The 22651-nt window shown below is 37.4% G+C and overlaps 1 protein-coding gene across 10 annotated transcripts in view; it reads right to left on the bottom strand.

The window, feature by feature from the left end:
• Positions 1-22651, bottom strand: part of RBMS3 (RNA binding motif single stranded interacting protein 3) — a 793177-nt gene that overhangs the window by 618359 nt on the left and 152167 nt on the right. For 6 of the 10 annotated variants that reach the window (XM_053599626.1, XM_053599630.1, XM_053599631.1 and 3 more), the window contains exon 2: positions 15376-15548. In XM_053599626.1, the coding sequence (XP_053455601.1) occupies positions 15376-15548 (173 nt within the window). The remainder of the gene's footprint in view (positions 1-15375; positions 15549-22651) is intronic. The other 4 variants (XM_053599627.1, XM_053599633.1, XM_053599629.1 and 1 more) reach the window with 1 other exon arrangement.

The following is a 22651-nucleotide window of genomic DNA, read 5'->3' as shown; positions in this document are numbered from 1 at the left end:
AACTGACTGCTTATTTAAAGGCCTGCAGCAAATCACTTTCTGCTCTGACAAAATGATCCTGACATAAAAGTATTCCCTGGAAATCTGCCCCCTTTCCTTCCTCAGAGGTGTCATCCATTAAGGATAACTCCTCTTTTAAATTTTAAAATGCGAGGGACCTTTTACAGTTCTCTGATAACCTCATTTCCAGTTCTTATTTGAAGTGCTAACAGCCTTTTTCTGGTTTGTTGTCATGGAAGTGTCCTAAGGATACCTAATACCCAATAAAATAAGCAGGTGATTGCAGCGATCACAGAGTTCACTGTGCAATTGCACCATTGCTCTGTGTTGAGACATGTAGGGCAGCTATAGATTATGTCTCTGGCTTGCCCTGGGATGTCGAAACATGAATCAGTGAAACAGGTCCATTCTTTATCTTCAACTTGGTTGACTTCCCAAGATTCCTGTGCAGGAATCAGCAAAGTTCATTTTTTAACTTCTGGTAACAAACTAATGCCAGGCTTGGTACTTTTAAAAACTTACATGTGGAAGGTCGCTATTATCAAAAACCAAGGTCTGCCCCCCGCCCCAATAAAAGGAAATTGTGTTTAGGTATATAAGGTCTAGAACAAAAAAATCACAGACAGATGGAAGAAAATTTGGATAGTATGTAGAGTTTCAATACAGTAAAAGAACTCATTGACTAAAACGACCAGAGGCTTTATACAGAACATTCAAATTGAGAAAAAATTAACTTTCATTAACTAAGTTCTCATAATTATAGTGCTCACTGGGTGCTCTGTGACATACCCTATTTAAGCACTTTTCATGTATTAACTCATTTAATTCTCTTAACTCAAGAAAGGGAGGCACTATTATAGTCTCCACTATAGAGAAAGAAAAACAGAGAAGCTACATAACTTGTCTAAGGATAGACAGCTAATCAATGAGTGTTTTGAGAGGTACACTCAGGTATCAGAGTGACTTTCATAATGATGTAACAGAGAATAGAAACATCTGTGCAGAGAACAAAATAAGTTGTCTGTATTCTCTAAGAAAGGAATCAACCTAAACCAAGCTTGACTTGCATCTGAATTTATATACTTACGAAAGAGCTTTAAATAATTTATATTATTGAAGTATCTGTCTCCCTGATTTTAACATTAGTGTCAACACTTAAATAAATAGAAATGTCTACTAAACAAACAAAACAATTAAAAACCATTTAATGAAAGCGCTGGAGAAGCACATGGTTAATTAGAATCCACAACTGACTGAGGACTCCATGCCACTGACATGGTAGCAGGAAGCTTCTCTGCTTTCTTACATAGGATATTTTTAAATAGTAACCTTCCCAGCAGGAATGTTCGGGATGATAGAAATGTTTGTATCTTAATTATTGTGATAACTATGTAGGTTCATATATTTGTCAAAAGTCATAAACGCCTACACTCAAAATGAAGGCACTTAACTTTACTCCTCAATAATGTTGATTTAAAAACTGAAACAAAAATATCTATTTACAAAAATCCTGGAGACATATTTATTGTGTGAAATAAAATGCTTGTTTGTCAAGAGACAGTACAATGTCAGGGATATAATGAATACAGTAACAAGAAGTAAAGCATAAAAGGAAGGGTTTTTTTGAAAAATACTTAAGGATAATTTTAACTTTAACTTATTCTCAGTCATAACATTGAATAAGGTGTATATATCATACTACTGCCAATTTTCAGATAAAAGGTTATCATTTTAATATGCCAAAAACACAGCTATGCTTTGTGTGCTTTCCCATCAATAGGCTCTTATTTTGTGCCTCCAAAAGTCATTGGTTGCAAGGGAAAATCTTTGAAAAATCTCCAGAGCCAAAAAAATTGTTAGCAAATACCAGTCAGTGAGTCCCAATTACTTTCCATTATGTATAGAATTAGCAGAGTGAGAAGAGCACTGTGATCTATTTGACAGCTGAAACCTGAAAGCTCAGGCAGGAATAAATGGTTATTCATTTATTTATTTTTGTCTGAGCAGCTGTATTGAATGAGTAAGCAAAGTATTGATTCTTATTTGTTTCCTTTAATACATGTGATTCAAATTATCCTATGGCTTCCCTCTGAAACTCTCCTTGGCATCTACACAATAAAAAAAACTTTATATTCAAAATCTTTCTTCTTTCACTTCGGTGGTACAATGTTGGATGCAGGGTGTCAGATAACGTGCTCTTTCCTGTATCTCCCATTATAAATCCAAAGTCCACCCCAGAACAAGATTTATGATGTAAGTACAATAAAATTGTTTTTATAGTACTGATGAAATTGGGCTTTATTTAGTCATTAAATATTTATTAGTTACCACCTAAAAACCTACAGTGTGCTAGGAATATCTTGGATTCAAAAATCCTATGCACTCAATTCTGATATGAGGACAATTAAGGTCCTAGTACATGGTGGGGAGTAGGGGATGGGGAGAGCCGAGAAAGGGAAGGAGGGAAGGTATGGGGGACAAGGGGTATGATACACCCTTGGGGGGTGGGAAACTATTATAAGAGGGTCCTTATCTAACTAAAGCAATCAATGTAACCTGGTTGTGTGTACCCTCAATGAATCCCCAACAATAAAAAAAGTACATTGGATAATTCTCGTGAGGAAAATATCCTTTATTCCTAAAAGCTTTCAGCTATGGAAGGAATAAAGATTGGTAAGGATAGAGATAAGACCAGGTGTGGTGGCTCACGCCTATAATCCCAGCACTGTGGGAGGTTGAGGCTGGTGGACTGCGTGAGATCACAGATTAGAGACCAGCCTGAGCAAGAGCGAGACCTGGTCTCTAAAAGTAGCTGCGTGTTGTCATGGACGCCTGTAGTCCCAACTACTTGGGACTCATTGACTGGTATTTGCTAACAATTGGGCTTAAGCCCAAGAGTCTGAGATTGCTGTGAGCTGTGATGCCACCACACTCTACCAGGGGTGACAAAATGAAACTCTGAAGCCCAAGTGCCCATCGACCCACAAATGGATTAACAAATTGTGGTACATGTAAACCATTGAATATTATGCAGCCTTAAAGAAAGATGGAGACTTTACCTCTTTCATGTTTACATGGATGGGGCTAGAACATATTCTTCTTAGCAAAGTATCTCAGGAATGGAAGAAAAAGTATCCAATGTAGTCAGACCTACTATGAAGCTAATTTATAGCTTTCATATAAAGGCTATAACCCAACTATAGCACAAGAATATGGGGAAAGGGCCAAGGGAGGGGAGGGGAGGGGGGAGGTTAGGGTGGAGGGAGGGTATTCGATGGGGTCGTACCTACAGTCCATCTTAGAATGGGTATAGGTGAAACTTACTAAATGCAGAATACAAATGTCTTCATTTAATAACTAAGAAAATGCCAGGCAGGCTACGTTGAACAGTTTGATGAGAATATTTCAGATTGTATATGAAACCAGCACATTGTACCCCTTGATCACACTAATGTACACAGCTATGATATAATAAAAAAATTAAAAATAATAATAAAAGAAATAAAAAAGAGAGAAGTGACAGAGCAAATTAGAGGTGGAGATAGTGATAGGAAGAGATAGAGGAGACAGCAATAGACAGTGACAGAGATGGAGATGATGACAAAGCAGCCCAGAAGATCAGGGCAAGAAATGTTAGGAAATATGACTATTTAGGTGCACATCGGACACAAAAGAGGCAAGCATTTCCACTCGAAAGAGTTGTCAAGTGGTGACCCTGAAGAAAGAACTAATCCAAATGGCTTCAGCTCCTCCACAAAGATTATCCTGATCAAGCTGCCAAAGACCTTGATATTGCCAAATCCAAATCTCACTTCTCAGGGTATATCTTGATGTCTCTATGGTACTCACATTTCATCATCTGCCTTCTTAAAATACTTTTTTGTCTCAACTTTTGTCTACAACACTCTCCCGCACTTGTGACATTCTTGTACATCACTGATTGTTCCTTCATAAACTCTTGTCCTAGCTTTTTGTTCTCTCAGAGCCTCAGAACATTGAGTTGTGTAAACATGTTCTTTTCCTTTCTTTTTTTTTTTTTTTTTTGGTGTGACAGTCTCACTTTGTGGCCCTTGGTAGACTGCCATGGCATCATAGCTCACAGCAACCTCAAACCCTTGGGCTCAAGCCATCATCTTGTCTCAGCCTCCTGAGAGGCTGGGACTACAGGCATTTGCCACAATGCCAAGCTTTTTTTTTTTTTTTTAAGAGGTGGGGTCTTGCTCTTGCTTAGGCTGATCTCAAACTCATGAGCTCAAGCAATCCACCCACCTCAGCCTCACAAAGTGCTAGGATTACAGGTGTTGAGCCACCGTGCCTGGCTAATATGCTCTTTTCTTTTCTTTTTTTTTTGGCCAGGGCTGGGTTTGAACCCACCACCTCCAGCATATGGGACCGGCGCCCTTTCTTATACATACTCCTTATATATGGATCATGGTAAAGAGAGGGGCTCATAAACCATACTTTTAAAATGAAACCCTGAAATGGCCAATTCCCAGATGTGTGAACTTGGGAAAGTCACTTATCTTCTTTGTCATTGCTTTATCATTTGTAAAATGGAGATTGGTATGAGGTTAACACACGGTAATATCAACTGCCTACATGCAAAAAAGAGTAGTGTGTAACATATTATATACCATATTATTATCTTGTCAGTATGATAAGTTTAAAAGCTTTTTAAGCTATAATGCTTTTGACTCCCATCTTATAGCTTTTACTCTAACTTTCACTTTGAAAACTAGAGTCATATATCAAACTGCCAACTTGCATCTCATTTTAGATGTCTGACAGGATCTCAAAACTAACAAGACTGGGGAGAAATTGATTTCTCTCTACCCAAAATCGCTCCTTCTACAATTCATGAGTAAATTCTATCAAAACTATCTCCAAAATATATCCCGAATTCATCACATCTAACCCCATCTACAATTATGATCCTACTCCAATCCCCCCTTCCTGAGCTTCCACACTGACATCTTACTCATTTTCTGCTTTCTCCCCTCATAATCCATTCTTTACAGAAAAATACCCGACCTTCTTTATGTTTTTTGAATATACCAAGATCTTTTCTATCTTCAGGCTTCATTCAAGCTCTTAAGTCTGTTTTGTAATGTTCTTATTCATAAATATTATCACCCTTATTTATAAATATTATCTCCCTTATTCCTTCTTGAAATTCATATTTCACATTAAATAGAACACCAAGTTTATAACTACCTAGTCATTACTTACAAACTGCTTTTCATGATATTTACATATTCTGAGGTTTATTCATTTATTAATTTATCATCACTCTCCTTTATACTGCCTTTTTCTTTTTTTGAGACAGAGTCTCACTCTATCACCCGCGGTAGAGTGCCACAGTGTCAGAGCTCAAAGCAATCTCAAACTCCTAGTCTCAAGCAGTTCTCTTTCCTCAGCCTCCCTAGTAGGTGGCCTGCTGCCATAATACCCACTAGTTTTCCTATTTTTGGTAGAGATGGGGTCTTGCTCTTGCTCCAGCTAGTCTTGAACTCCTGAGCTCAGGCAATCTACCTGCCTCGGCCTCCCAGAATGCTGGGATTACAGGTGTGAACCACTGGGCCCGGCCTATAATGCAAGTTCTATGAAGAAACTCACCAGTCCTTAAGCTATCTGCCATGGTAAATACTTTTGAAAATGAGCAAATAAACAATGGCAGTAGTGAAACACAGAAGACACACTGAATATCATAAACATCAAACAGTTGAAACCTGTATAATTTAGGAATTAATTATAGACTGGAGACAAAAGTGATCCCAAGATGTTTTACTTGGATCCCTGGGTAGATGATGGTAACACTCACATGGAAGGAGAGTATTAAAGAAGGAATAAATCTGGAACTAACTCTTTTGGGCAATGAGTTGATAGCTTGTGGAATACAAAATTGGAACTGTTGAGGAAAGAACGAGATATGAATTTAGGACTGAAAAAAGACTCCATGATGTGGAGGAATAGATGTAATCATCACTAGAATAGCTAAAGTTATTTAAGTAGCAGAAAAGATAGTTTATAGGGTGGAAAGTGCAATCCTCCAGGAAACTTCAAAATAAATTTAAGACTCAGGAAAAGAAAGAGGAGTTACAAAGAAGAATCTCCAAAACCCAAAACGTAGGCTAAGACCTTGGGAAGAGGAATCTGACAGCCATGGAAGAAGAAAGCTTTGAGAATTGCTGGGCACAGTGCCTCACACTTATAATCCTAAGCACTCTGGGAGGCCGAGGCAGGTGGATTGCGTAAGATCAGGAATTCAAGACCAGCCAGAGCAAGAGCAAGACCCCATCTCTAAAAATAGCTGGGTGTTGTGGCAGGTGACTGTAGTTCCAGCTAGTTGGGAGGCTGAGGCAAGAGGATTGCTTGAGCCCTAGAGTTTGAGGTTGCTGTGCGCTATGATGCCACAGCACTTTATTGAGGGCAAGGGAGACTTTGTCTCAAAAAAAAAAAAAAGAGAAAAGTTTGAGAACAAAGGAGGAGTCAACAGTGTCAAGCAATAGAGAAATCAAAGAGAATAAGGACTAAAAAGAGTTGACTGTTTTGTCAACTAGTAAATCATCAGACAAATAGAAAACCAATATGCTATCTGATCTTGCCAAAGTCCTGCCCTTGAGCCCCACGTCTTCAAATTTTCAGATACTCAGCTTGGTATCTGCCTCCAATTCCACCTGTCCCTCAGTTCTAGGCCTTTATCTGGCACATCTAGAAAGAGCTGACCATACCCTTTAATATCCCTATCTTTTTTGTGCTGTCACCAACATGGTAAACTAGTGTTCTTCTCTCTGTTCCTAGGATAAATAGGGAAAAACATTAACTCCTATCATCAATTTAAAAATGTTTTAATCCATTCGTGGATCGATGGACACTTGGGCTTTTTCCATGACTTAGCTATTATGAATTGGGCTGCAATAAACATTCTGGTACAAATATCTTTGTTATGTTGTGATTTTTGGTCTTCTGGGTATATGCCCAGCAGAGGAATTACAGGATTGAATGGCAGATCTATTTTTAGATCTCTGAGTGTTCTCCATATATCTTTCCAAAAGGAATGTATTAATTTGCATTCCCACCAGCAGTGCAGAAGTGTTCCCTTTTCTCCGCATCCACGCCAGCATCTCTGGTCTTGAGATTTTGTGATATAGGCTAGTCTCATTGGAGTTAGATGATATCTCAAAGTAGTTTTGATTTGCATTTCTCTGATGATTAAAGATGATGAGCATTTTTTCATATGTCTGAAGGCCTTGCGCCTGTCTTCTTCAGAGAAGTTTCTCTTCAAATCCCTTGCCCAGCCTGCGATGGGATCCCTTGTTTTTTTCTTGCTGATGCGTTTGAGTTCTCTGTGGATTCTGGTTATTAAACCTTTAGAGTTATACCCTGCAAATATCTTCTCCCATTCTGAGGGCTGTCTGCTTGCTCTGCTTACTGTGTTCTTAGCTGTGCAGAAGCTTTTTAGTTTGATCAAGTCCCAGTAGTGTATTTTTGAAGCTGCTTCAATTGCCCGGGGGGTTCTCCTCATGAAATACTCACCCAATGTACACAGCCCTACTATGAAACTAATTTGGGACTCTCACATGAAAGCTATAACCCAGCTACAACTTAACAATAGGGGGAAGTGGGAAAGGGGGGGGGTGGGTAGAGGGAGGGGAATCGGTGGGATCACACCTGTGGTGCATATTATAGGGGTATTTGCGAAACTTGGTAAATGTAGAATGTAAATGTTTTGGCACAGTAACTGAGATAACGCCGGAAAGGCTATGTTAACCACTGTGATAAAAATGTGTCAAATGGTTTATGAAGTGAGTGTATGATGCCCCATAATCATATCATTGTATACAGTTATGATTTAATAAAAAAAGTTAAAAAAAAATAAAAAAATAAAAAAAAAAATAAAAATGTTTTAAAATTCATCATGAAATGTGCAAATATTCAGCAGTACATCCTTCATCCAAAATAATAAAAACAATAACAAAAAATGGTCAATGAATTAGTAAAATAATAATTTTCAAGATGCCTCCCAAATTCTAGAAGTTGCAAATTATTATTATTATTACTGTTTGTTGCCCTGTGTAGACTGTCATGGCGTCATAGCTCACAGCAACCTCAAACTCTTGTGTTCAAGCAATCCTCTTGCCTCAGCCTCTCAAGTAGCTGGGACAAAAGACACCCACCACAAGGTCTGTCTAGTTTTAGAGATGGTGTCTTGATCTTGCTCAGGCTGGTCTTAAACTCCTGAGCTCAGGCAATCCACCTGCCTCCGCCTCCCAAAGTGCTGAGATTACAGGTGTGAGCCACTGTGCCCAGAAATGCAAATTATTTATAAGACTCGTTACTAGACTCATATTCATTACTATAGAGTCAACAATAAAAATGTAAGTGTATATAGAAATTTACTAACATGAGTCAAAATAAAACTTAATCATCAACAATAATTAAGAAATAGAATGTGGAAGAAACTTATAAAAATAATGGGAAAAGGAAGATCAAGGTCCTTCCAAGCACATCTGATAAAATCCTTGTCAGTGGGCTGTTCCAGGACTTGAGTTTTCATGTCCCTAAAATTCCAATTTTATTATCAGAAAATCCAGTCATTCTATATTTTCATTAATAGAATTTATTTTTTAAGTCCTTTGGTTAATTGAAAACAAACTGGTATAACCTATGAAATTGCCAGAACCTATAAAAGTCAGAGAAAGGAAACTTAAACAGAGAATTAAATTATGTTTTCCAATTCATGTGAGCATCACTTAACTCCAAGAGTTCTCAAACTTTGCTACATATAAAAATTACCTTTTAAAAATCCCAATGTAGGTGGACTCTATTTTAGTTAAATCAGAATCCCTGAAGAGTGAGGTCCAGATCTCCTTTTTAAAGATTTCTAAGAGATTTCATGGGCAGTCATGTATTTGAGAACCCATGACTTTTACTATCCTATTTTCATCATATGAATGTTTTAGTGATAATGAATAAGGGCTTTGATGTCACATCCGGAGTTTGAATCCTGGTGGCTGTATAAACTTGAACAAGTTCCTTAAACTTTTTGAGCTTCAATTTACTTAACTGTGACTCAGAAATTATTATTCCCACGTCATAGGGTTGTTTTGAGATTAACTAAGATAATATAAAAACTGAGCAGAGTTATGTGGCATGTGGCACAGAATAAATTTGTTTATTTTAGAAATAATGATATTTAAATATCACAATGCATTATTAATGACATTTATTAATTACTAATCAAATAGTATGTCTAGTTTACAATAAATTCTTGACAAACATAAATTTGCCTAAAGTTAAATTCATATATATATAACTAAATATCAGATCTTTGCTGACTCAAGGAATTCAAATATCCAGTTTGGAACTTTTGGCGTTCTCTTATTTAAAATACACAAAGGCAGAGTTCAAAAGATTCTAGAATTCACTTTCTGCTCACACCTGCCACCACACTAATTTATGACACCTCAAAAGCAGCTGCGTAATTTGAGTCTCACTTACAGAAGAAAGCCACTAATAAATTTCCTCGGGTCTTATTAGAGAGAACATTTAAATCTTCAATGACACAGTAAGAAAGAACTCTAAAAATTTCCAGTCACATTTTCCTTATTTACTTGGTTACCCTGGAGTGTGTGATGACTTGTTCTCCTTTGGTTGTATCTGAACAGTTTGACAGATTACTGTGACAAGGTTACTTTTAAATTGATAAAAGGTTTGATTGTGTTTGTGCATTTGTCAAAACTGTCTGACACCGTGTATAATGGACTCTGCACCCAGAGCCTGGATGGCACTTGAGGCTGCTCTTAGCTATTCCGCATTCAGCGTGCACTATAATGAGACACCCAACAGGGTGGGGCAAAAGTCGGGGAGATTAGCTTGGGCAGATCCTTCAGCTCTTGAACACAACATTCCTGTTTTGGTCCCCTAGCTTTTCATTGTGGGCATTTCTCCTCTCTTGTTAAATGCTAAAGTGGCATCCAGCATTTCATTTTAAAGGAGGACATGCTCAGGTGTCATAATTTGAGCAAAGAAAAGAAAAGAGAACATTTGCAGAGAAAAGTGTCGGGCAGGCAGCTGACTTTCCTGCTCTTCTAGTGATGACTGGAAATATGTATGCATCTACTCAAGAGATCCCTCCATTTTCCTGCATTCCGTTTCAAGGGGCCTTTAGAGCATCATGTTCACTTTACTATGGGAATACAATTCATTGGGTTTCTTTGCAATATTTTGATTAACTCCAGGCAAGTTAATCACGTGGAAGCTGGGGCTTCCTGAGAGCACTAAATTGATTAAAATTTATAAGGCACAAAAAGGTTAAATAAAATATATTGTTGATGTAGAATATATAAATATAAACACCTAAAATGATTGTTTTCACTTTAAATTCACATTATGGTAAATATGTGATTTTATTTTTTAAAAGCAAGAGCATGCTCACAATCATAAAATAGAAGTTATTAATTTCTTTGGAGGGGAAAATAAAACTTAATATATAAAAAAACATTACACTGCAAAATTTTATTTAGTCCAAAAATGACGTAATATTCTCTCTTACTTTATTAAAGCAAATCTGTCTTCTCCAACTTCTATCTGTTCCTCTTGATTTAAGACACACAGGGTATATAATCCAGGTGTTCCATACATAGTGTTCAACTGATAATCCATCCATAAATATATTTGTACAATCAGTTCAAGTTCTAGTCTTCATTATATTCCCTTTGGTGTTTTTAATATCATATTATAGCCATTAAATATTTATAGTATATTGCTGACCCATTCGTGACTAGGTAAGAAAAAGCAATTAACTAAAAATCAACTGATTTGGGTTCTATCCTGTGCTACTTTGCTGTTTCTTTTGAAATTCATTTGGTTAATTGTCTCTATGGGCCTTGTTTTTTAATGGAAAAATGAATGCATACAACAAAAGAAATACTTCATCTCACACAACTTTTCTACTACCATAATTAGTAAATTCTACACCCTTCTTTCTAAACACAAATCATTCATTTTACAGCTTACTTTTCTATTATTACTATTTTGGTTATTCATTGATCTTATGAAATCCCTTCTTTCCACTCCGAAGCTGGAGTTACCTTTTAAAACTAAAATCCAATTATGTCACCTTGTTTATGACAAGTAAATGTTTTCCTTCATTACTCACAAGATAAATCAAAGCTCCTTAACATAATCTACAAAGGAACCATCTCATCGCTCCATATTTTCCAGTTCATTTTGTCCCTTACTCCATCTCCCTTTTTCTACTAAACGCCACATTGGCCTTTTCTCAGCCTCCTGTCTTGCCATGCTCCTTCCAGCCAGGAGGGCTGCACTTGTGAAGTTCACTGTGCCTAGAAAGCTCTTACCCTCCTTTCCCACTTCATTAATTATCCTCTGATTTGAGCTTATCCGTCACTTCCTCAGAGAAGACTTTGCTAATCACCCTAACTAGATCTAATCTCATATAATAAAGTTTCTTAGTACCATGCTCCTCTCTTTTTTTGGCACTTATAACCTTCTATCAAATCATATAATTGTTTATGCCTATTTCTCTAGAATAAAAATTCTCCTTTGTTTAAATTTACTGCCCACCAAATCCTCAGCACATACGTTCTGCAGGTACTGAGTAAATATTTCTTGATTTAGAAAACAATAAAGCTCCTTGAGTTTTCTCAAGATAAAGACATTAGAAAATATTCATAGTGTTTTCTACATTAGGCAAAATGTAATGTATTCATCCAAAATATAAGTATAATTAGGAGGTTTTTCCATAGAGGAGAATTATTCTTTGCGTTTGTTATCTTCAGTTTTATCTTTCCTTTGATTTTACTTGTGATCTGAACATAGAAGCTTTGATGATAAATGTGAATAGAATTCCTTAATGAGAATTTGCTCTTAGCTTATACACTGAGAAATAATGCGATTTCATTTGCTTTAATATCATTGTCTGTTCATTAGCATTAATATGGATATGGTATACTAATACCAGAAAATTCAATGTCTATGCTTTTTTGTGTATCTCTGTTTCCTATTATTTGATTACCATAAATATTAGCAAATACCGCATTTCCTATGAGGACTATTAACTCCTAAGCTACTTATAATTTCATAGGAACAAATTGGAAATGAATCCTAATGGCACGTTCATTTAAAACTACAAATATTTTCTGTTTTGTAAGTGAAATTATTTTAAAATGTTGGATGAGTAACAGAAATGTAAAATAATTGTAATCTTTAGAAGACCACTAGTGTGAAATAGTAATGAGCAGTATAGAAGAGCAACACTACAAGAATAGGAATAGGATTATACAAAGGACCTGTGTTAGCCTCTTACCAAAGGCAACCCCAGCCTTCACATCATACCATGCAGCTCAATCAATTCAGGTGGTTGCTAACACTGTAGGAGGGGATTGGAGGTGGATATAAAAGGATTGGCGACAGATATAAAAGGTGATCTAGAGGAAGTTTTGCCACTAACGAGGCCCACAATCAAACAGTAAAACTTTAGAGTGAAAGAAGTATAAAATATTATTGAGTTCAAATCCATCATTATATACATGAGGGAAACCAAAGTTAAGAGGAGACAAGTCATTTGTCTAAGGCCACATATCCAGTGGATGCACAGCCAAGAATGAAAGACCTCTTAGCCCACAGTTATTTCCAATATATTATGCTGCCTGATCACATAAATTCTCTAAGATTCTCTAGGGAAAAGAATCTAAGCCATAAACCCCAGGTACAGATAACTTTAGTAACAGGAGAACCCACAAATTTTAATAATTATAATAATATTTATTTTCAATAATTATTTATTATATAAATTATGTTATTTATTATATAAATTATTATAAAGTTTATTATCATATCATTGTTATTTACTTATTTTATTATTGTAATTTTGCAATAATAATAATCTTCATTGTAATTTTACAATGATAATAAATAATATTAAATCATATTAAGTACTAAATAATAATAAATATTAATAATAAATAATTGTTATTGTGATTTTACAATGACAATAAATAGGCCACATCTGAATAGCTAGAAAATATTAATATGAACAAATAACTACTACCCTCTGTACACTTAGCATACTTTATATTTCCCAAATGCATGAAAGAAACACTAACAAAACTTATTTCCTCGATAACAATGTTTTCTTGTCCCTATATCTTCATCTTGAGTTTAAAATGCCAATATGTATTATAGGCTAGTAAGTAATAATTCCCATTTATAAAATTCTGGCAATTCTTTGCAGAAATGAACATTGACATAGAAATTCATAGTATGGTACCACATCAGTGGTGTGTCAGTAAACCAGAGTTCCAATAAAATAAAGCTCTGATTTGTAGGGTGTACTGACTCTTGTGTTATAAATACTCTCACTATGGCCAGTATCAAGCTCCCAATTGTGTCACAAATTGCTCACAATATTTTTCAGTATTTAGCAATTGGCTCAAGCATCCCGCTGATATAAGAAGAAAATGTAGAAACAATCAAACTTAACCTACTCTTTTAATAAAAAGGAAAAACTGAGGATCCAAGTGAGGAAGTGAACTGCCTCAATCTCATACAGTTGGTGAGCACATCCATTTATCAGTTAAGCAAAATTTTATGTAAAAGAAATAGTCTGTGGTCTTTGTGACTGTAGAAAAGAAATGCTTCCCCAAAGTGTAGCATCATCACTAATACCAGACAGCATGGTAGAAATAAATATTTTGGGGGCTCCACCCCAGACCTAGTGAAACCTAATTAATCTCTTGGGCCTGAAAATATGTTTCAATGAACTCTACAAGTGGTATAGAGCAATCAGTAGAACCTTTCTTCATTATCCATTAATATTTTTTTAGAATGAGAATTAAATATGAATCAAAAGTAATAGCTATTTTTATTGCATCAGCATTCAATGAAAAGGAGCTATTTCATCTGAACCCTCTGTCATAAAGCCTACCATCTTTCACATTTTCAAAGGCCTTGCTCTCAAAATAGAGTTTGAATTTTTCCAACATCCCAAGATAAATTTAAGTGATTTATCTTCTAGTTCTCCACCTCAATATTCTATAGAACAAAACCTAACATATACTCGTATTTCTATGAATTAGCTCCGGCATTTTTTTTTTTTTTTTTTGCAGTTTTTGGCCGGGGCTGGATTTGAACCTGCCACCTCCAGCCTATGGGGCCGGCATCCTACTCCTTTGAGCCACAGACGCCACCCAGCTCCGGCATTTTTTAACATTTAAAAAATAACTTCTTTTAAATAAATATTTGTCTTTCAAGGTTCGGCCTTTCCTCTTCCACAAATAAGGCATCCCTACTCTACCTATTGCCTTGTCAACTAATTATGTAGAGATGTAGTTGTGTTTAGTTTATCTGCCACTTTCTCTTGTTTTGATATGTACTCCCAATCTTAAAATTTAGAACAAAGGCAAATAAATATTGTCAGCTTTGTATTTCTCTTTCAATATTTTAGAGGTTGGAAAATTTACAAAACAAATATCCTTGCAACTTTCTTTCAAAAGCATTGCATAAGAGAAAAAGAACAATTGAGTAATAGTTTCCTAAATTTTAAAAATACCCAGCTAAAACACAAGCAAATGACATATATTGGTACTGACAGCAGTCTAAAAATACAGTTTTATGATTCTTAATTCATTATTCATTTTTAAATTTATTTGAAGATTAAACTTAAATATGTCTAATTTATTTGGATAGAAACGAGACATAATGGCATGGGTGTTGGTAGATAACAGGTTAACGAAAACATTTTGTAGGGGATTTAATCACTTCCATGCTTCCTAGTCAAAATAAAACTACTTAGTAAGTGAAGTTCTTGGCCTTGTTGGGCGATAGCTTCACTGGACTTGGCAACAAAAATTGTCCAGGAAACTAGATAATTAACATTATACTTCTCCAATTACCTAGGCCAGGCGGAACTTAAATTTACCAAGCACTTCCCAGAAAAGCTCTGAAATGCAAGAGGTGATCATCCCGAAATCTACTACCTCTGAGTCTTTACGATTCCTTTCATTCATATTTCTCCAGAAAAGTAGCTTCTTTCATGAGCATTATCATAGACTCCACCAGACACATGGCTTGAGAGCTCAACGTGGTCACTGATCTTCACATTTCAGGTCAATATATACAAATCAGCCAGCGTTCCTGGGTATGTCTGCTCAAGAATCCTCCCCTCCACAGCAAATATGAAATAAACTCAACTCACTAACATAAGCTGGAATCAAACGTCCTGTTTGTAAAGCACTGTCTTCTTCCCTGAGACACAGGTATTGAATGGGTGCACTGGGTACGTGACCAGGTCCTGCCCACATAGGCAAGAACGTGAGCGAGAAAGGGCACCGAGAGCAGAAGGACACTTACGGTTGGCACAGCTTGATGAGGTCCTGGTCGGTGGTGCCTGGCGGGAGGCCTCGAATGTACAGGTTGGTTTTACTCAACTGTTCCCCGCTGCTGTTGCTGCTGCTGTTGTTGCTGCTGCTGTTTGTGCTGGGGCTGGGAGGAGCCATGGGGTGGGGAGCTGGTGCATAGGACTGCTGGAAACAGAAAAAGCTGTTACTGGAAAAACAAAAGCCAGCACCTGCTCACAGGCCAGCCGCACAACTCGAAAGCAAAGTAAGCTTCTCGTCCTCTCCAAGCCAGGCGTGCACGCACACATTCAGCATATTGATAGCCCTGCTCTGTTTTGCATCTGAAACCATCATTTGCTTTCCCCCACCCAGTGCCCCTCGATTTTGATCAGCACAAAGTCAGCCATGCATGGGACAAAGAGAAGTTATCAGGTGCTCCTGGTGGTAGCATATGGCTTTTGAATTTGCCCCTAACCACAGTGACTCTCCTCAGACATGTAAAGCAGCACATCTCCCTGATAGAACAAAACAGTTCACTCTTGGCATGGAAGCTCTGCTTCCAGCATATCTTTACTAACCAAGCATCCTTGGTTTGCCTCTGCTCTTTGTCCTTTTTTTCTCTAAAGAAACTTCCTCATATTGTTTTCCTCACCATTACTGTCCAGCACGATGATACATAGAAATTAGTCTACAAATAGTGATTCTAGGAATGATTAAATGCATGAATTCATCTTAGCTGTTCCCTCCATTCCGAAAACTGCTTCTTCATATTGAACTTCCCTTGTTTGCAAGACTAAGCCTCCATTCTTTCCTTACCATCAAGATCCTCTTTAAATGACTCTAATGCAGGCTCTCAGTGTAGGCACCCTGAGCACCTGGACAGGATAACTCTCTGTTGTGTGTGCCGTCCTGTTCATTGTAAGGTACCCTTTACCCACCAGATTTTAGTAACACCCATCTCCCAGCTGTAATGACCGAAAATATATCAACATGCCAAATGTTCCGTGGCAGTGGTAAGGATCACTCTTATTAGAGAACAATTGTTTTAATTGGCGATACCATTACATGGCAAAATGGAAATGAAAAAAGACCCACATGCTGGAATATACAATGTGTGTTTATAACTACAAAGGTCAGAATTAGATATATATTTGCTCATTAGGCTTATTTCTTTTTGATACAGGCTTATCTTCAAAAATTCTCAACTCAACACTGACGATCTGGGTTGAATCCCTGCTGTGACTCTTCTTGGTGAGGGGACCTTTAAATGGTGCCTTAACTTCTCAGAGGCAGCATTCTCATTAATATAAAGAAGATAATAATACTAATAATATAAAGAAGATAATAATAATACTACTCTCTTATAAGGTCTTAAGAAACCTTGACTTAATGCAAACACAATGGTCCCTGGAAATTAGTAAGTATACAATAAATATTAGTAAGAATAATAGTAACGTGGGCAGCGCCTGTGGCTCAGTCGGTAAGGTGCCGGCCCCATATACCGAGGGTGGCGGGTTCAAACCCGGCCCCGGCTGAACTGCAACCAAAAAATAGCTGGGCCTTGTGGCGGGCGCCTGTAGTCCCAGCTGCTCAGGAGGCTGAGGCAAGAGAATCGCTTAAGCCCAGGAGTTGGAGGTTGCTGTGAGCTGTGTGATGCCATGGCACTCTACTGAGGGCCATAAAGTGAGACTCTGTCTCTACAAAAAAAAAAAAAGAAAAAAAGAATAATAGTAACGTTAATATTTGTGTTTTATATCTGTCTTGTCAATGGTATTAGCCAATGTAACCATGCCAGAATTTCTCAGTTGTAACTTGAATGTTACCCAAAGGCACAATGAGTATATTCAGCAAGATTCCATGGGAGAAACTTTCAGTTGAGTCTAACCTGAGGACTCATTAACTCTTTTATTAGAATTGGGAGGTGTGTACTTATCAAACAGCAAGTTGGGGGTGCCATGGCAAAAAGTATTTATTTAGATGAGAATAAACTACAAAATCTTTTGTGCGATGGAACAAAGCTAAGAGATAATAATTTAAATGAAGAAAACAATGTGATACGCTCTACGCCTCTATAGTCTCAATCTGAGACACTCAGGAAATATAACCAGCATGCAAATAATACAGACTTTTCATTCCACAACTGTGTTCTGCAGCCCAAATTGACAGGCCTGCTGGGCCCAGGTAAATAATATGATGTACTGAAAATAGAGCTTAGCGAGATCTCACTCGCAGAGAGCTGCACTTGCTAGATAGCATCCCGTGGTGGCTTTCCACTGCACTTATTTAAAAGCCCTGAAACCTCACAGGATTTTTTTTTTTAACTTTTTCTCCAACCACTTCCTGGGCCAGTCCCAATCATATTTCCAACTTTCTCCTCTTCCCATTCTTAGCCCAGCTGTGCTGGGTTGGTTCTAATCCATCTTTCTACTTTCAAATTAAGTATTACCCTACGCATTCTATTATTTTCCTTTATAGTTTTAAGCATCTTTGGTCTTTATTAAATGTGTTTTCGGCTTACTTAATGACTTTCTCGAGCATTAATCTGTATGTTCTCTGACAGCAGGAAATGTGTCAACCCTTACACAAATAGCACCTAGCCTAGTGCTTGATATATAGTAGATGCTTAATATTTAGCATATATAATGCACAATAAAAAAGAAAAAAAAATAGCACTGAGCCGATAGAGACAGAGGCCAAGTTTTAGCATCACTCAGTCTTGTTTCTTACTATAATAGTTTGTTTTATAACTTCCCAAACTGGTGCCCAATCTCTATTTCTAGCTATAAGACAATGCTTCTTAGATTCAGTATATCAAATCACAACGATTACATGTTTTCTCAATTCCCAGTTCCCCACATGAGCATCACGATTACCCTATTTCAGTGTTTCTGTCATTCTTGCAGCCTCCATGCTGAGAATTGTGGAGCTAGATTCTTTGTCTGTTTCCTAATCCTAATCTCAGGATATGATCAGCCAACAAAATCTGTGACAGGCTCCTAGAATTATCTTTTACTCTAAAGTTCCCATTGTTTTCCTAAGCCAGATTTATAGCACCTAATATATAAAGCACTGCAAGCTTTCTACCATGTTTCCCATGTGTGTTTCTCATTCACTGTGGAGTTGGGAGGGGATAAAACAGAATTATCCAATGCAAACAGAAACTGGCTGAGAATTTAGGAATGGGGAAGGGAGAGAGTAGGCGTGGGCAGGAGCAAAGCCCGGAGCCTCCAACTCCTTTCCCTGAAATAAACATTTTTTTCACAATATTACATATTAATATGAACATATGAACATTTTAATGTCGAATTTTAAAATGAATTACACAGAAGAATACTTTCTCTTCCCAATATTTTAATTAAAAAAATATTCATTGCCTTTTAGAATTTAATATCTGAATAAAGCTTACGTTTGTTTGCTGGCATAAAAAGCTGTGACTTAATTCCTGACAAAGTCCCCACAACGCTGGAGCTTTACTTCCTATGCAAGCCTTGCACACAGTAGGTGTTCAGTCCGTGCTTGTTGAAGCAGCTTGCTGGTCTCTCTATCTGAACCTGGGTCAGAGGAGGTTTCTCTTTTACTTCTCTTCTGTGCTTTACTCTCTTAAAAGTCTTGGGGCCTTTTAAAAACTGTGAGCTACCACTTTCACCTCCCCTCTCTTCAAATTCTTTGAATTCCATTCTGTACTCAGCTTCTTTTAAAATGAGACTTTGTTTAAAACAGTTTTTCCCATTGCATAGCCTTTAAAACCACCAGGGAGCCAGAAAAATGTCTCCAGCTTTATGTATCACAGATTAGATGGAACAGTTCAGACTGAGTCCTTGACTGATCAAATAAGAAAGCACCCGCTACGGAATGATCAATATGTGTTTACTTAATTCCACCCCCTCACCCCCCACCCCTGCCCAAGGCCCTTTGTGAGCATTTCCATAACCAGAACACCATTTAGCAAATTGCATGATGCCTAAAACAATAAAACGTGTCCTCCGAAGGGCCCAACAAATTACTGAGAAAAATAATTAAACAAAATAGTCAAAAGCAAACCAAACTTGGGATGAAAATGGGGAAGCAGTGTGCATGAAAATGAGGTATGTAATTTATAAATAGGAGGGGAAGCCCAGACTGTGGAGAAAGACTATTTCAGAAGTGCTTTGAAAAAAATACACACTCAAAAGTGGTTTATTATGTCGTGTTCTTGCTTGTGGAATTGTAGAAATTCTGCTAAAAGAGGAAGACTTTCTCAGTGTTATTGAACCAACCAATCCACAGATTTCAGCACTCAGTGTGGGAACTCTTCCTGATCTGTAATATTTCATTTATCTGTTGATGAGGCACTGATTGATTTAGGTAGCAGTCAGCACTGTAAATCACACCTTGGTTTTAAGAATTATAAATTCCTTTCTCTCCACCCATTTTCACAATATACATCTTTTAATCAAGAAAATGTTGAAAAAAGGTTCCCAGAATGTCTGACAAACGCACAGCCCTAAATGAATTAATTTATGAAAAGCAAAAGTGGTCTTGTATGCTCTGGCTGTCAAAGACAGATGACCAAACTACAGAATCTTAAAAAAAAAAAAAAAAAATGGAGTGTAAATAATCTCTTGGGGTTAATGGGACACAGCAGCCTCTTTCTAGATTAAAGTGGCTCTGCTTCTTTCCCTCTATTCTTTGTCTTTAGATGGCTTGGAATTTTATCATCGATTAGGTTTTAAATCATTTTGAGACACCGAAGAAAGAATTCCAAAACACGAGTAAAGAAAAATATTTTCCTTCAGATAAAATTGACTTAGCGATATTGCTCAAAGTCACACTTTATAAATCCTATTTAGGAGTAGGGAGTACTTACGGTCTGGGGTTACTGAACACTGTCACACAGGGCAAGGGGTTGCTATGAATGTGCAGCGTCAGCTTGGTTAGAGCAGTAGAAATGGAAGATTTTCAGAAAGAGACTAAGCATGACACTCGGATCGAAGGGGCGAGATACAGCGCTTTGCTAGAAGCCACATTTGCTCGGTCAGGATGCAGATTCTTTCTTAGACGTTTATTCATGATGGCAGGCACTAGACCCCCGTAACCACTTTGGGCTGCTAAATCAGAGGCTCGGTATCAGTGTCCCCTTTAGGAAATGAAATAAAATGGCTTGAAATCCATTTAGGAATATGTCAATCCTAAAATAGTAATTGTAATGATCACAGGTAACATTCCTACATGCTCACTAAGCATTACAGCCCAAGAGGCAAAACATATCTCTCTCATTTTACAAAAGAGAAAACTAAGGCCCCCAAAAGTAAAGAACCATCACCGAGGCCTCACAGCTAGATCCCTGAGTTGAACCCAGCGAGTCTGACTCCAGAAGCCTTGCAGTCCACCACAACACTGAAGAATTTTAACTCTTAATCATATAGACACTGGGAAGTATAAACACTTCCTTAAAACAATTCTGGACATTGACACCCTGGTAGAGGGTCTGGTGTATCTTTGTATAAGCAGGAAGAAAAGAGAGATAAGCGTAAACAGCAGGCAGTCCTAGTAAAGGCTAACAGGCCTTTTCTCTTTATCAAAATTTAAATTAAGTCCATCTTAAAATTTAATTTCAAAGGGGAAGTGACCATCAGAATCGAGCATGTTATGAGTTTTTCAAATAATGTCAAACAAGCGGGTTCATTTGTCAAGATTCATGGTTTGTTATTTAATAACAGGAAAATGAACTGGCTTATAGATCATCCTAAACAGCTGAGTCATTTAGTGTGCTTTGTTAATGTGCCCCATTTTTCAAGTTTGAAAAGTGAATCAACCGGGTCCTCCTACATTCTTGCAAAATGTGTGGTTTCGGTGTGTAGATTGGAGGAAGGTTAGGTTTTTGTTGTTGTTTTTTTCCTCTATGCATTTTGTTTGAGCAGAAATAATTTAGAACATTCTGTAAGTGTTGCACCCAGAGCAAATCATTAAAAAATCATCTTTTATCAACCTATCTTTGATTGACACTTGTTAGGATTGTAGTGAACAAACGTACACTAGCCAGGTGATTTTAAACCAGGCCCCCGAACTTTGTCATGATGACTATTTTTCAGGTGAGAACTCTTTGTTGCAGGGAGCTTTCCTGTGCATTGTAGCACGTTTAACAGCATCCCTGTCCTCTCTACTACCCTGTTTCCTCGAAAATAAGACACCCTCCGAAAATAAGACCTACTTACAGGAAAGATAAGACGTCCCCTGAAAATAAGACCTAGCGCATCTTTGGGAGCACACCTTAAAATAAGACACTGTCTTATTTTCGGGGAAACAGGGTAGGTAACAGTTGCACTTCCCTCTCTTCAAGTTGTGACAGTCAAAAATGTCTCCAGATATTGTCAATTGTCCCCTGGGGGGTTAGGGAATCTCTTGTACTTAAAAATCACTGGTTTAACAAATCTAGCTCCTTTCCTTGATAGGCCAATACAGTTCCCCCTTGTAAAATAATGACATAAACTCAGTGGCCCAAAGGCCACTTCACTGAAAAACCCCACGACCATACTGAAGTTCAATTTCTTACCATCAAGTGCATAGGTCATTCTTTCCCACCCACATACACCTCTCTAACCAAGATGCTGGTGTGCCGCATTTAATTTGTAGCAAATTAAGTCTGAAACATACTTCCTCTGATTGGAAACATAACTTTTTTTAATACTCTTTCTTCAAAAGATTATTTTTAGCATTCATAATATACTTCCAAATATCTTATCAAGAGCTACTTGGATTTTACCATACTTTTATTATTATCAGTGTTGATCACAGAAAACGTAACTCTTTACAAAGAGAATTTTAAATATTTTTTTGCCTGCAATTCTCCTTGGCTGAAAATCACAGAGCCCAAATGCCAAACTGCAGTCAATTCTATTGCCGGCATCTGGCTGCTGGCAGGATGCTGAGGCTGTTGGTCTGGTGGTTTTGGAGTAGCCTTGGACTCTAGCACGAAGCAGTCTGTTCTGCTGATGGTCTCCCCAATTTGTTTTTATTCATCTCCAGTGCAATAGAACTTGTGCTATTTTAAGCACTCAAGGGTAAAGCCCTAGATAAAGTCTCCAAAGGGACTGACATACCAGCTCTTTACTATCTAAAAATGAATACAAACCACATTCTGTTCTCAAATCAGACATTATTTAGCCTGCCTGTACACATGCTAGCTATTGCTCAGTGGGTAACGCTGCTGTAGGCCACTGGATTCATCTTCCAGACAGTGTAATTTCCACATAATCTTGTCTCTGCAGACTTCTCCTTTAAAGTGAACCCAATATGAGAAAGTGGACACA

Source organism: Nycticebus coucang, chromosome 8, assembly GCF_027406575.1.
Source record: "Nycticebus coucang isolate mNycCou1 chromosome 8, mNycCou1.pri, whole genome shotgun sequence".
Lineage (NCBI taxonomy): Eukaryota > Metazoa > Chordata > Mammalia > Primates > Lorisidae > Nycticebus > Nycticebus coucang.
Note: the sequence above shows the minus strand (reverse complement) of the source record. Positions and strands in the feature narration are given on the sequence as shown.